Here is a 15360-nt window from a genome sequence, read left to right on the forward strand (position 1 = left end):
TGAGTGTTTGGAATCCCAGCTCAGACTGTGTCACACCGTGTTACATTCAGCAGTGTCATGGTGTTAGGGGACACAGTTCAAGATGGCAGAGAAGTCACAGAAGGGCGCGTGCGATGCAGCTGGTGACGTGCGGAGAGATGGACGCTGGTGCCAGCTTGCTTTCTCCTCTTTACTCGGCCTGGGACCCCAGTCCATGGGACAGAGGAAGCCACAAAGAACGTGGACTTTCTCTTCTCAGTTAACCCTTTCTGGAAATGTCCTCACAGATACACCCAAAGGCGTGTGATTACAAATACAGTCACGGCAAGGAAGGATAGCCATGACACTGGCTCGCCGCTCACCCTGTGCAAAGCGGCTGGTACTGGGGATGGGGGCGAGAGACCCTATCCCCAGGAGTGATAACAGAGACACTCGAGGAGAATCAGAGATGAAATGAAAGTCGCTGGAGTCAGGGCTTCGTGGTCAGGTAGGCTGCTTCCAAGGCCTTCTCTCGGCACTGACAGGAAGACATGGGCAGGCTGTTTCCCCTTCCTGATGAGCACTGTATTTCATGGGCACATAAATCAGAACTGGGGCCCACATACCTCAAGGTCAAGTCCAACTTCCCAGTCCCCTTGAGTATAAGCAGCTTGAACAGTGTCTGAGGAGAGCGGGGTGCAGGATGAGGTAGAGCTTAGGGTCTGGGGTGGTCTTCTGCAGTCTCTTAGGTGTAGCTACTGGAAGCAGGGGTGGGTTTTTTCTTAAGTCCTCCATTGGTTGCAGTAGTGACTGAGTGACACAAACTCCATCAAGTCTGTGCAGACTAAGAGGTCCCCTACCCCAAGCTCAACATCCTCTGTGCCAAGTGACAGAGAACAGGCAGCTCTTGAAAAGACTAATATTTACTCTTCAAACGGGAGCTGGCACGGGCTGTTTCCTGTGGCTGGTGGCTGGTTCACCCGAGGATGGACACAAAAGGAGACCAGCAGATGTCCCCTCAGATACCAGCCATGAGACAAGATGTCTGTGTGATGGAGACAGCCTGTTCTGAGGTCCCCTTGCACCCAACCCCTCAGTTTGCACACCTCCAGGACAGTGAGCTTCCGGCCTTTGTGAGGCCTGCTGGACGGTCCCGTGAGAAAGTTCACTCTGACTGGCCCCACGTTCCTTGCCTCTGGCCCTTGCACTGATCCCTGGGGCCTTGGAACATGTGCCTGGAACAAGCCCCCAGGGCCATGGTGGTCCTGGTCCGCTTCACCAAGCCCCCGTCGCCCTGGCTTCACTTCCTCAGGCTCACACTCTGGGCTCAGGCTATTTCTGGGGCAGGAGGAAGGGTTGGCTTGGGGACACCTCTGTCCCCCTACAGCTGTTCCTTGTCCTCATGAGAGCCTCTCAGTCTCCTGTGGGAAAGTATCAGCCAGAAAACTACCTCAGCCTGCCTGGATCTGGGGAGAGATGGTTCAGGGGTTTGGATGTGTGTGTGTGTGTGTGTGTGTGTGTGTGTGTGTGTGTGTGTGTGTGTGTGTGTGTGTGACTGGTGCCCACTGCTGCTTTTCTCCCTTCAACATCTCCTACTTTCTACTCCCCACTTACCCCATCCCTCATGGAATCCAGAAACACACCCTTACCACTCCGGCCCCTAGTCTCTGCTTTGGCTCCTCTCTGGACCCAGAAGCAGCCATGGGCAGCACTTTTCATTGTTTTGACACAGGGTCTCATGTAGCCCAGGCTGGCCCCGATCCCCTAAGTAGTGCCAAGAACAACTTCTGACCCTCCTGCCTCCTTTTCCTGGGTGCTGGGACCAGTCTTGAGCCACACACCTGGCATGTGTGGTGTTAGGGACTGAACCAGGCTAATGCTATGCCAGTCACTCTACCGACTCAGCCACACCCCCAGCCCTACCATTCAGCCTTCTGCTTTGCAAAGTTCTTAGGTGTAAGGTGACGTGTCCTCCCACGGTTTTAATGTGTACCCGCGGCCGATGGTCCCGTGTTCTGTCGCTTGCCCACTGCTAGGCTTTTCCTTCCAAGTTTCAGTTGTGATTGTGGTTTTTCTTGCTGATCCACACCAACTCTTCCCACCCCAGCCCTTACTGCTTTTACTTCTGCCCAGATGATCCGTTCTTCTGTCTTTCCCTCTTCACACTTCTTTCCTCCTGTTATCAAACTTGTCAATCTTTTTAAAAATTTTTTTAACTTTTTTTGTATTTATGGGGGTTTCCCCACGTGTGTGTATCAGTGCACCACATACATGCCTGGTGCCTGCAGAGGCCGAATGGCGTCAGATGCGCTGTAACTGGAGTTATAGACAGTTGTGAACTGCTGTTCAAATACTGGAAACCAAATCTAGAGCCTCTGAAAGAACAGCCAGTTCCCTTAACCACTGAGCTCTCTTCGGCCCCACACCTGTCCATCTTTTTTTTAATTTATTTATTATATAGAAGGACACTGTCGTTATCTTCAGACACACCAGAAAAGGGCATCAGATCTTATAACAGATGGCTGTGAGTCACCTTGTGGCTGCTGAGATTTGAACTCAGGACCTCTGGAAGAGCAGTCAGTGCTCTTAACCACTGAGCCATCTCTCCAGCCCCTGGCTGTCTTTTTTTTTTTTTTTTTTTTTTTTTGGTTCTTTTTTTCAGAGCTGGGGACCGAACCCAGGGCCTTGCGCTTCCTAGGCAAGCGCTCTACCACTGAGCTAAATCCCCAACCTGACCTGGCTGTCTTTTTAAGGTGAAGTATCTTCACCCTCAGATCTGAGGGTCTTCTCTTTGGCATTCAGCAAACTCCAGACTTTGCCTCGTCCATCCGAGAGCGGCTTCACAGAGCCTCTGCCAGGCCCTTCTTCCTAGGCTTCCCTCTGCTGGCACCAAGTAAGCAAGCTCAGCAGCTGTCATCAGGCCTCCTGCTAGGACTCAAGGAGAAGGGGCAGACTCGCCAGCCCCAACTCTCCCTGGCACAGAAGAGGCATCTTCACGGCCCAAGACTTTATTATTAGTGGTGCTACCAGATGGGACAGCCCTCCCTCCAGGCCAGGGGACAGGCTGCTCTCTGACTGGCGTCCTAGGCCAGTCCTTGGCTTCTCCACCTGAGCAACAGGACTTGTTTACCTTCAAATCCCAATCCAGCAACTCAAAATCTTATCGGAAAATGGCCTCCTGCAATGGCTGGGACTCTAGACACCCCACACCTACCCCCAATCCACCAAACCACCCACCCCACAAAGGCTTAGGAGGCTGGTCCAAAGAAGCCGTTTGGACTTCAAACCGTTCCTTGGAATTCTGTCAGCTGTTTCAAAGCAGCCTCTGAGGAGGGCAGCAGCCCTGGGTGGGACGAGGGGATGTGGCCAGTTGCTGCGCCTCCTGGTGGCCATTCTTTGATAAGGCTGACCTGTGGAAATGAAACCTTCACCCCTCGTACAGAACTCTGAGGTGCCTTTCTGGCACACAGGAGGTGGCAGCTACAGAGCCTGTAGGCTGCCCACCCCATAGTCCCACCCCTGCCCTTTTGGTTAGGGACCCGCACTAAAGCTCTCAGACCTAGAATACTCTGACCTGTTCAGACCAGGATGTCACGTTTCCCCAAAACCTCTCCCACAGACCACCTCAGACCCACAAGAAAAGTAAACCCTGATTCAGAGTCCCACACGCACACGCGCACACACTCACGCACACACGCGTATTAGTAAAACACTTTAGATTTATTCTCTACACACTTCTTAAGCCACCTCATGTCGTTTTAATTTTAATATACACAGTATATAAACAGCTGTATTAGATCCGCACGTTGACACGTTTCAGTTCGAGCATGTGGGGGTTAGGATGTGCCCATCGTGTACTCAGATCTTTGTTATCAATGGAAAGCAGCTCATAATGTGGGCAGCAAGTACAGAGGGCGACCGTGAGGGGTGACTGGTTTTGCTGAAACTAGCCTCAGTTTTTATGTTCTTAGTAGAAAAGCCCATTAAGTCCAATCAAATCCTAGAGGCAGAGTTATACAAAGACCTCATAACATTCCTGAAGCAATGCAAGGATCACATCGATGTAAGGATCAAGGTCACATGTATGCACCAAACTTGGCTCAAAGGGGAAAAAAGAATGGGTTTCACTTTACCTTAAGTAAAACACGACTGGGGCCCTGAGTCCCGACTGCCCATGACTTCACATGTGCAGATACTTCTCTGCCCACTATCCCAGATGTGAAGACCAAGTCCTTTCCACAGCTGTCCTGCTGACATCTATCTCCCTAGCAACGCAAGGGTGGCAGTGCCAGCCAGGTGCTGGTGGCACCCGCCTTTAATCTCAGCACTTGGGAGGCAGCAGCAGGTGGGTCTCCATGAGTTCAAGGCCATCCTGGTCTACAGAGCAAGTTCCAGGACAACCAGGGTTAGAGAAACCCTGTATTGAAAAACAAGACAAGAGGAGGAGACAGAAGAGTAGTTGCCCTGTTCTGGGCTGGACATGGTGGGGCATAGGGGCTTTCCTTGTAGAGATCAGAGACATCTAAAAAACCAGCGTCCTTGGATCCTGGAGCAGGTATACTGATGCTGACTGTAACAGGGGTTCCACACACAGAGACCATGAGGCAGACCCAGGAATAAAAGGAGCCATTTCCTATCCGGATTGAAGGCATGGGGCCTTTATATCACAGCAGCATAACATGCCACCCTGTAGGTGCCTGGACGCTGGTGCAGCTGCTGCCTGCTGCACACACCTGTGTGTAATAAAGATGGGGGCACCATCCCACGCTAGCGCTGGCCCCAGTGGTCTCGCAGCCTCCATGGCTAGCCCCAGGCAGTGACCGCCCACCTTGAGGCTTTCCTGTTGTGTGCTCTGCTCACTTTCCCAGCCACTGGCCCCTGTGGTTATAGTCACAATTCCCAGTAACCCGGTAAAAATCAAAACTCTAGAGGCTTGTAATTTATCAATCAGATTTATATGAGTAAATTCTCAACCCACAAAACGCCCAAAGAACTCAGAGTCAACTGATATTGATTAAAGCTGCCCACTTAAGACTGTACGAACTGTCCTGTAATTATCCATCCCGTGTATGATATTCATAGCTACCTGTGGCTCTTTAAAGCCACGAGGATCTGGGTCGTCCTTCTCTTCCTCCATTTTCCTTCTCCCTCTCCGTACTCTCTCCCCTGTCTCTAGGATCCTCAGCCTGCCTTCCTTTTTCACTGCCCAGTCACGGGCTCTTGCCTTACCTTGTGCCTGCCCTCACCTGCATACAGACATCAACCCACACACACCCAGAGGCCTTGTAACCCTTTCTTCCTGTACACGTACAATGGTCCCCTCCGTGACCTCTTGTAATCCTCACCAAGGGCACTGAGGAGGGCAGGCAGGGACTTCTCCTGTGACACAGGACTGAGTGGAAGAGCCAGGCTGACCTCCAGGCCACTAGGCTGGCTGACCTGTGTGTTGCTTTTCCCCACCTCAGCTCTCAAGGACACCCTAGTTTCTCTTCTTCCACCCTCCTGGGCTCTCATGGCACACAGGTGGCGTGGCCCCAGACCTGGGGGAGACAGTCAGACACGAGCAACAGCTTAGCAAGTGTTTGTTGGACACAGTGACAGCAGTGAGCCCCCGGCCATGTACAGCCTGGGTCACGAGTCATTCCTGTCAAAACACACAGGAGAGAGCTTGAAGTGTTGCTGTTACAAGTGGCTCCCTCGGGAAGCAGCACGGTACGGGAGCAAATGAAAGTGCGGCATGCAGACCTGGACCGGCCCAGGGAACCTGCAGAAGACAGACACACCTCTTCCCCGCCTCATGCTCCAAACAGCCACCTGCTTAGGCCTGCTGGCTGTGGCCCTTGACCCCAAGCAATGCTGACAATCAAAGTGCTGCTTCCCCTGAGTGCTGAGCCAAGGCAGGGCAGAGGGTGGGACTCCAAAGCTACCTCCCTCTCCATCACTCGATGCTAGGCTTCCTGTCTCTCCACAGACTCTAGCTTGCATCTCCATCTGGAGGGAGGGTAGAAGGAGGCCAAGTGGAAACAGGCATCAGGAGGGAGGGGACACACGGTAACTAGGAAAGAAAGGGGGTCTAGAAAAAGGCCCCTGTGCATGTCCACAGGGTTCATAGATAGCAAGAACCATAACCCTACCACTCCCGTGGGGTCTGTGAGGCATCTGAGACTGAGAGGGAAGTCGACCTCAGATGGCCCAGCTGTCTCCACCTTGAAAAAGGAGAGCCAGGCAGAGTTCTGGTCAAGGTGAAGCTCGCTGAGGGAAAAACAACCCAAACCAAAGGCTCTCTGCCTAAGCCTGTGCTGGACTGCTCCAACTGACTGGCTAACAGCAGCCAGGCAGCACTGATCAGGAAAGCACCTCCAGTTTGAGCTCTGTTTGCACCACTGTTTCCCGTGAGCCAGCTGGGCCAGAGGAGCAGCCATCGATGGGCAAAGAAAGGCTCCTGCCTTGGAACCAGTTTGCCTGGCATCAGGAATCCCACTGGGCTACAAACATTTAAGCTTCTTCCTCCAGGGAGGTGAGGCTTCTCTTGGCTGGGCTTCGAGAGAGGCGTTCTCCTTCCCTAGAGGATGCCTTTTCCTTCCGCTTGCAAGAGTCAGTTTGGAACCCTGTCTAGATAAGTCATGAGCCTTGTCACCAAGCATGGATAACCCCACTGGCATCTACGAAGTGCCAAATGTCTGTAACAAGGGCGCCCTCAGGGACTGCTTCATTACTGCTTGTGGACTGACAACCACGGGTGTGTGCAGTGTCCAGATGTAGAGCAACACAGCACCACACAGGCTGAGGAGGAAAACAATACAGTTTTAGGCTGACTCGTTTAAATTACTTTAAAGTTTGGAGTTTTTTTTTTTTTTTTTTGAATGTGTGCTTTAAATTAAAAGAATTTTCTTCCTCCTCTGCCTTTCTCCTTTCCACTTCAAAATTCTCTTTCGGGGAGAGTGAGCATTTGCCTGCACAGTATACACAAACGTATGCACGTGTGTCACGTGGGTGTGAGAAAAAGTGATGCAAGGCTGAAGTTCATGTCCAAGGAAGCTGCCGATGCAACACTCATACCCAGACATTGCAGATTTGACTAAAAATAGAAAATTATCTTATAAGGAAAGGAAATCACAACGGAGATGCTTTTTCAATCCAATTCTGAGTCACGTAACCTCTTTCCGGAAATGATACCTGGTGGCTGACTAACACAGGGTACTGGCAACAGCCAAATTTAACAGGATTCTCTAACCCTACGCTCTGGCTTTCCCCATTACTTTGTAACTTTTGGGGTAGTTTTCTCTTTTAAAAACTACCAAAATAGGGTTTATCGCTTTTGGAGCCTCATGAGCCAACCCACGAAATTGTAGGTACACTCCAAGAACAAGCCAGAGAGGTGAACCCCAACATGGCCTCTTGAGTACCACCAGATGCCCACAGTGGAGATACAGGGGGTCTTACTCAGAAGCACGTGGAGCCGCTTTACAGAGCGTGTGCCAGTTACACAAAGCTTTTGAGTGTTAATACCTACTTAATACCTGTCCATAAAACGAGGCCCATGATCTAATCAGGATGCTTGAGGGAGGCGCAGAGGAGTAATTAACTTGGGAGGCCTCTCTAGGAGGAGATGCACAGGGCCAAGTCTCCGGCAGTGTTACAGTGGCGAGTGCCCAGCTACCACAACAAAGGCGGATAACAGCGGCCTCCCTATTCCTGCCAGGGACCCCCAAAACCCTGGCATTTCCCCTCCACTCTGTTCCTCTAAGAGGACCCTGAAGGCCCCGTATCTGCCCATGCCTAGAAGCTTCTGACCCAGCGATACTGGTTATTAATCCAAACATAATTCAGGTAGGTCCTGCAGATAAACCACATCTGTGTCCATGAAGTCCGGCCACCATAAAGGGTCTCTGTCCTTTAAATAAACCCGGATCTCCTTAGCATTTTCTCAGCCTAAGTTTGCTTCATTCTGAATGAGCTTCAATTTATATCCAAAATATATTTAAATATCCCCAAGGTTTATTGAACCCAAGTTATCAAAAATGTAAACAGAATTTACCTAGCTTATATTTGTGAGCCGTATTTCTAAGCTTTAATTTACCCTGTACTGACACCATAAGGAAAATTAAAGTTACACGGAACCTGCAAACTGACGTCAACTCTGAAGCCTCCTCACAGACGCCGGCCATTTACTAAATCTACCATTGTGGAATCTAGTGGTTTGAGGTTATCATTAGATTTAGGAGACCAAGATGCGGCCACTCTGACCGTTGAAGATGCTCTCTGAGCAAGCGCCTGCCTGCTCCAGCTGCCCTGTCCCGTGCTCGGCTGGTGGCCCTTCACAAACGGTCCACACAAACCAGGACTGGCAACCAGCAGTCCCGGGTCCTCCACTGCACCTGCCAGAACCTGTGACCTCGGGAGCGACAAGGATGGAGGTTTGAGGTGAAGTTGAGAAGCAGGAGTGGAAACAGACTGGCCTTCCAGAGGGGAGGGGGGAAATCAAAGGTGCCATCCAGTACACGATGTCCTCCTCACACTCCGTAGTCGGACTGCCTCTCCTGCAGCTGTCTGGTCAGGATCTGATATGAAGACAGAAAAGCCACCCCTACGTGGAAGAGGATTTGCCAGGTGTTCCTCAGCCCGTGCAGGTACGCATTGCCCAGGCAGATGGAGGCCAGCATCAACAGCACCTTCAGAGTCCGGGTTGGACTGTAGAACAGGTACAGATAACACTGAAATGAGACCACAGCACATCCAATCAGAGAGCAGCAGCCTCAAGTCAGATCAGGCACAGGCAGCTGCATGCATTCACTTATTAACTGACACCTGTGTGCATTCTCTTATTAACTGACACCTGCATGCATTCACTTACTGACACCTGCATGCATTCACTTACTGATACCTGCATGCATTCTCTTAACTGACACCTGTGTGCATTCTCTTATTAACTGACAGCTGTGTGCATTCTCTTATTAACTGGCAGCTGCGTGCATTCACTTATTAACTGACACCAGCATGCATTCTCTTATTAACTGACACCTGCATGCATTTACTTATTAACTGACAGCTGTGTGTGTTCACTTATTAACTGAATTTGCTGCGGCAAAACCAGGACCAGCTGCTGCTAATCACTGGATGAAGAGGCGATTAAAAGGAGAATGCAACAGGTGTCACAGGAGGATGGATGTTAGAAACACACATGCGGGTGTCCAGACTCAGATGCAGGGAAGAGAGGGATGCACTAGGGAGCAGACCAGGTAGGGAGACCCTCCCAGGACTGAGTGGCCTCCGTGTGAGGTCCTCCTTGGGGACCGTGATAGCTGAGTGAGCTAGCATGGAAAGTCATGCATTCCGGCTGTAGGGGGAAACTGTGGGGTCCTGCTGTGGTCTCTCCTGAGTCACAGCCACATTGAGTGTCACCGTTCCCTCAGGCACCAGCCTGCAGTCTTGAAAAGCCCCTGCTCAGGGGCTGTACCCACCTGGACGATGCAGGCCACAGAAGGAATAAAGAAAGCCAGGATGTTTCCAACCTCCTCCTGGGCGACCTGGATAGATCGGGACACAGAAGAAAGGTCTGAAAGGAACCACTGTGGCACCAAGTTTGTTGCCCTCATTTCTCTGGTGTAACTGACAGTACAGTGACGCCTAGCCAGATCCAGCGTTGGTTTGTGACCCTTTTCAATGATTAGAGGGACCTTGTACACTCCTGTTCCAGGCCTCAGGGAATGAGCTCCCATCCCTGCACCCCTCAAAATCCTTCTCATCTGTTAATGTGACGCTTCCTTTAGTACCTGCCCTGGGCCCTGTCCCTGCCTTGTGCCATGAGAACCTCAAGGCAGGGTCTAACTTAACCACCTTGCCAGTCAGGCACCAGTTCTACAACAGACAGCTGGCAAGTGCCTGATTCACACCACGCACCCATCAAAGATGAGCTGTGGTAACCAGCCTAATGGCTATCACTACCACTCTCTAACACAGGCATGACGCTGCTCTTCAAAAGTCAGTCTACATCAGCGTCCTGGGTTCAAGACTCAGAAGCACCACCCCTTCATTACTCTGTAATCGACAGAGAACACTGCTGTGAGCGGTGTGCTTCTATCTTCTTTATAAACTGAAAATTCATACAATATACTCACATAACCACAATTCCCCTCCCGAAGATTCTCCTACTCCCCCACCCAACCAACTCCACACTCTCTTTCCCTCTTAAACAACACACATGCAGGAGGAAGAAAAAAACAAAAAGCACAGCAAACATGTAAACACATGCACACCCACATACACATGCACGGACACACACACAGGCACACACACACACACCATAATATACAAGCAAATGACCAATAAGATTTTTTATAAAGTGCCCAAAGCAATATGAGACAAAAAAAATCTACAAAAAACATTATGGCTCTATCTTTAAAAACAACAACCACCTGCTTGAGCTAACAATAGTAATTCTATTCCTTTGTCAAGTGTTTGAAATGCTTCTAAAAATAATTTTAAGGAAATATTTTTTGAAAGCCTTGAAATAGTAGTTTCACCACCAGTGGCCAACTAAAGGAATGTTCACTGGGGCCCAGGGTGTGGCTCTCTGCCGGAGAGAAGAGGCTTCTGTTGCCACACATCACACGGTAGAACCTGACAGTGTCAGGTTCCTGCATGCTGCTGCTAACACACCCTTGGTCCCTAAGGGTAAGAGGCAGCCCAGGGGGCACAGAGGCAGCCCAGAGGGCACAGAGGCAGCACAGAGGGCACAGAGGCAGCCCAGAGGGCACAGAGGCAGCCCAGGGGGCACAGGGGCAGCCTAGAGGGCACAGGGGCAGCTTAGAGGGCATAGGGGCAGCTTAGAGGGCACAGGGGAAGCCCAGGGGGCACAGGGGAAGCCCAGAGGGCACAGGGGCAGCCCAGAGGGCACAGGGGCAGCCCAGAGGGCACAGGGGCAGCCCAGAGGCACAGGGGAAGCTCAGAGGGCACAGGGACAGCTTAGAGGGCACAGGAGCAGCCCAGGGGGCACAGGGGCAGCCCAGAGGCACAGGGGAAGCTCAGAGGGCACAGGGCAGCCCAGGGGGCACAGGGGCAGCCCAGGGGGCACAGGGGCAGCCCAGGGGGTACAGGGGCAGGCCAGGGGGCACAGGGGCAGCTTAGAGGGCACAGGGGAAGCCCGAGGGCACAGGGGAAGCCCAGAGGGCACAAGGGCAGCTCAGAGGGTACAGGGGCAGCCCGGAGGGTACAGGGGCAGCCCAGAGGGCACAGGGGAAGCTTAGAGGGCACAGGGGAAGCTTAGAGGGCACAGGGGAAGCTTAGAGGGCACAGGGGCAGCTCAGAGGGCACAGGGGCAGCTCAGAGTGCACAGGGGCAGCTTAGAGGGCATAGGGGCAGCTTAGAGGGCACAGGGGAAGCCCAGGGGGCACAGGGGAAGCCCAGAGGGCACAGGGGAAGCCCAGAGGGCACAAGGGCAGCTCAGAGGGTACAGGGGCAGCCCGGAGGGTACAGGGGCAGCCCAGAGGGCACAGGGGAAGCTTAGAGGGCACAGGGGAAGCTTAGAGGGCACAGGGGAAGCTTAGAGGGCACAGGGGCAGCTCAGAGGGCACAGGGGCAGCTCAGAGTGCACAGGGGCAGCTCAGAGGGCACAGGGGCAGCTCAGAGGGCACAGGGGAAGCCCAGAGGGCACAGGGGCAGCCCAGAGGACACAGGGGAAGCCCAGAGGGCACAGGGGAAGCCCAGAGGGCACAGGGGAAGCCCAGAGGGCACAAGGGCAGCTCAGAGGGTACAGGGGCAGCCCGGAGGGTACAGGGGCAGCCCAGAGGGCACAGGGGAAGCTTAGAGGGCACAGGGGCAGCCCAGAGGGCACAGGGGCAGCTCAGAGGGCACAGGGGCAGCTCAGAGGGCACAGGGGAAGCCCAGAGGGCATGGGGGCAGCCCAGAGGACACAGGGGAAGCCCAGAGGGCACAAGGGCAGCTCAGAGGGTACAGGGGCAGCCCAGAGGGCACAGGGGAAGCTTAGAGGGCACAGGGGAAGCTTAGAGGGCACAGGGGCAGCCCAGAGGGCACAGGGGCAGCTCAGAGGGCACAGGTGACGCCCAGAGGGCACAGGGGAAGCCCAGAGGGTACAGGGGAAGCTTAGAGGGCACAGGGGCAGCCCAGAGGGCACAGAGGCAGCTCAGAGGGCACAGGGGCAGCTCAGAGGGCACAGGGGCAGCCCAGAGGGCACAGGGGAAGCTTAGAGGGCACAGGGGAAGCTTAGAGGGCACAGGGGCAACCCAGAGGGCACAGGGGCAGCTCAGAGGGCACAGGGGAAGCCCAGAGGGCACAGGGGAAGCCCAGAGGGCACAGGGGAAGCCCAAAGGGCACAAGGGCAGCCCGGAGGGTACAGGGACAGCCCAGAGGGTACAGGGGCAGCCCGGAGGGTACAGGGGCAGCCCAGAGGGCACAGGGGAAGCTTAGAGGGCACAGGGGAAGCTTAGAGGGCACAGGGGCAGCTCAGAGGGCACAGGGGCAGCTCAGAGGGCACAGGGGCAGCTCAGAGGGCACAGGGGCAGCTCAGAGGGCACAGGGGAAGCCCAGAGGGCACAGGGGCAGCCCAGAGGACACAGGGGAAGCCCAGAGGGCACAGGGGAAGCCCAGAGGCCACAGGGGAAGCCCTGAGGCCACAGGGGAAGCCCAGAGGCCACAGGGGCAGCCCAGAGTTCCTGCAGCAAAGCTGGCTGCATCTTAGCAACACCCCAGGGCTCCCAAAGACAGTCACAAAAGGGATCCTTCCAGACTTGTTCAACTTACTACAAAGAGTAATTTTTTTTTGTTTTATTCCTTTATTTGATACCCTATGCTGGCCCAGAACTCTTATGTAGCTGAAGATGAACTTGAACTTCTGATCCTCCTGCCTCCACCTCCCCAGTGCTGGAATGGTGGGGAGCATCATCATGTCCAGCTTTTGGATTTAAATTTCTAAACTGTCGTATTCCAATTTTGAACATTGGTAAAACCTACCTGTGCTGGACAGTGGTGGCATGAGCCTTTGAACCGAGCATGAGGAAGCAAAGGCAGGTGGATGAGTTTAAGGCCAACCTGGTCTACAGAGTGAATTCCAGAACAGCCTCACAGAGAAACCCTGTCTCAAAACTTTTTACAAAAACAAAAACCAAAACCAAACACTAACAATCTGACAAGTAAAGTGCCCCACCATTAACTTCTGGCACTTGTAAAGAAAAGTGGGAGATGAAGGTCCAGGTTAAAAGCTCCAGGCTGAAGTATTCATAATGTCCTGGAATCGATCCCCAACACCACCAAAAGCTAACAAACAAAAACTCTGTAAAGAGAGTCACCTGTAAAGAATGCTCTGCAAGGTGAACTCCACGGATGAGGTTCAGGGCCGCGCACATGATGTTAAGAACAAGGGAGAGGACGCCCAGGGCTGTCACCGGCTTCATCCGGAGATTCGGCGCTTCACAGGGAACAGAAGGAAGAGCGTCTTGTGAGAATCGTGTCTGACAGAAAGGTGACTACTAACTAGACCTCTGCTAACGGGTTCACATGCTAAACACAGACCACAACGCACACGTTTACACAGTGGCAGAAATTAGCAGGGCAAAATGAATGGATCTTAAAAATAGAGGCAAACTTCTTCCAGGAAAAATAAAGTGCTAGATAGATAGGTAAGTAGGTAGACAGACAGACAGACAGGCCTTTTCATGTTAAACACAGATTTGCAAGTACTTAACCCCTTTTTATTTTAATCAGGGGTGACTTGCTCCAGGAATGAGGTACCTGTGATCATCGGCAGAAGACCAGAGTGTCAGGGACACTGGGAAGCGTCCCTCCAGACACAAGGGCCCAACACAGAATCAGGCCAACATTCAGGCTGAGGTGCTGGGGGTAGGGACTGTCAAGACTCTAGAAGCACCCCCACCATTCACCTCAGTCTTCAGTTTGTAAACTGCTCCGCTCTTTTTCCAATACGGACACTGTTCAGTGTCATGTGGGCATCCAGAATTATTCACAGCAGATAACTTTTTAAATTCTAAAATACCCAGGACCAAGAGGTATTTAATCTAGAACAGTCTGAATGTCTAGACTATAACTGTGGCCAGGCTGATAATGGAAACAGACTCGCTGTTTCTCAAAGGTCACAACTGAAATGGATTTCTGGTTCACAGATGCTGTCCAGCCCGGTCTTCTGTCCTGCTCCTTTCCAAGCATCCTTTCTGGTCCTGACGTTTCCCAACACAAAACGCGCACACACACGCACACGCACACACACGCACGCATGTACACACACACACACGCACGCACGCACGTACACACACACGCATACGCACACACACGCACGCACGTACACACACACACACGCACGCGCACACACACACACACACACACACGCACACACACACACGCACACAAAACAGGAAGCATGTGAGCCCTGTGAACCACAGCCCAGCTAATGCCTACTTGTTAGTGTGTTAGTTCCCACAGAGCAATTCGAGTTCCTGTTAGAACAGAACATGCTACCTGTGAGGCCTCGGGACAGTAAGGTGAGGGAAACCACAGTAAAATGTCTTAGACAGACGAGCAAAGTTGGCACTTCCAGGATTGCTCCTCTTGTCTAAGTGTTTAGGAAAAAAACATAGGTCACAAAGGTGTCCCTGTGCTCATTCGAGACAAGGGAGAAACTTGGGCTCCATTACCCAGTCTCTCCTGCAAAGGCCCAGTGTCCCCCAGCGTAAACTGGGACAGCCTGCTCACTGACAGGTGAGCCAATCTGGGGATTTACTGGTTTAAACACATTGAGCCAAAACCACTTTAATTTGCCACAGGTAATTTAATATGCCACAAATGCAAATTTAATATGCCACTTAAATTTCAAGCCCTGAGTTTAGTACAGAAGTTTAAAGAATTAGATTAAAATATTAGATTGTTACAATGTTGGCAGCTCTGGCAGTAGGTGCACCCTGGCCTGTCTGCAGAGGTCAGAGGGCTACGGGGGGAGTCTCCTTCTGCAGAGGTCAGAGGGCAACAGGGGGAGTCTCCTCCTATCAGGCAGTCTCCAGGGATCAAACCTAGGGGCTGGGACTTGGCGACTGGCCTTTACGCAGAGCCACAACACTGCCCACACTGCAGGACTCTTAGATGCTACATAAACCCTGTCCCTGCAGCCTTCCTCCAACACGAGGGTCAGGGCTTCCCAAAGCAGGCTCCCAGTGACGCCTAAGTCAAAGAGAGTCCGAATTGTCCAATGAGTGGCTTCCGACAGCAGAGTGGTTCTGAGAACACTGAAACCTGTGAACTTCACCTTGAACAACCTGCCTGGTTGTTCGGTCTGGAGACCCCAGAACGCCACGGACTGCTTCCTTAAAGCAAGCCTCTATCACGAGGGTAAGGTTTGGTTTGGTTTTGTTCTTTATAACAAACCATCTGGAATTGGGG

The 15360-nt window shown here is 52.5% G+C and overlaps 1 protein-coding gene across 19 annotated transcripts in view; it reads right to left on the reverse strand.

Annotated features, from left to right (window-relative positions):
• Positions 1–3659: 3659 nt before the first annotated feature.
• Sec22c (SEC22 homolog C, vesicle trafficking protein) overlaps positions 3660–15360 on the reverse strand; it is a 28678-nt gene continuing 16977 nt past the window's right edge. For 7 of the 19 annotated variants that reach the window (XM_087563752.1, XM_087563758.1, XM_087563757.1 and 4 more), the window contains 3 exon segments: positions 13263–13381; positions 9420–9485; positions 3660–8672 (listed from right to left, as the gene is read on the reverse strand). In XM_087563752.1, coding sequence (XP_087419878.1) covers positions 8472–8672; positions 9420–9485; positions 13263–13381 — 386 coding nt within the window. In that variant the 3' untranslated portion in view covers positions 3660–8471. 19 annotated transcript variants of the gene reach the window in all.

This window comes from Rattus norvegicus, chromosome 8 (genome assembly GCF_021556685.1).
Source record: "Rattus norvegicus strain SHRSP/BbbUtx chromosome 8, alternate assembly SHRSP_T2T, whole genome shotgun sequence".
Taxonomy (NCBI): domain Eukaryota; kingdom Metazoa; phylum Chordata; class Mammalia; order Rodentia; family Muridae; genus Rattus; species Rattus norvegicus.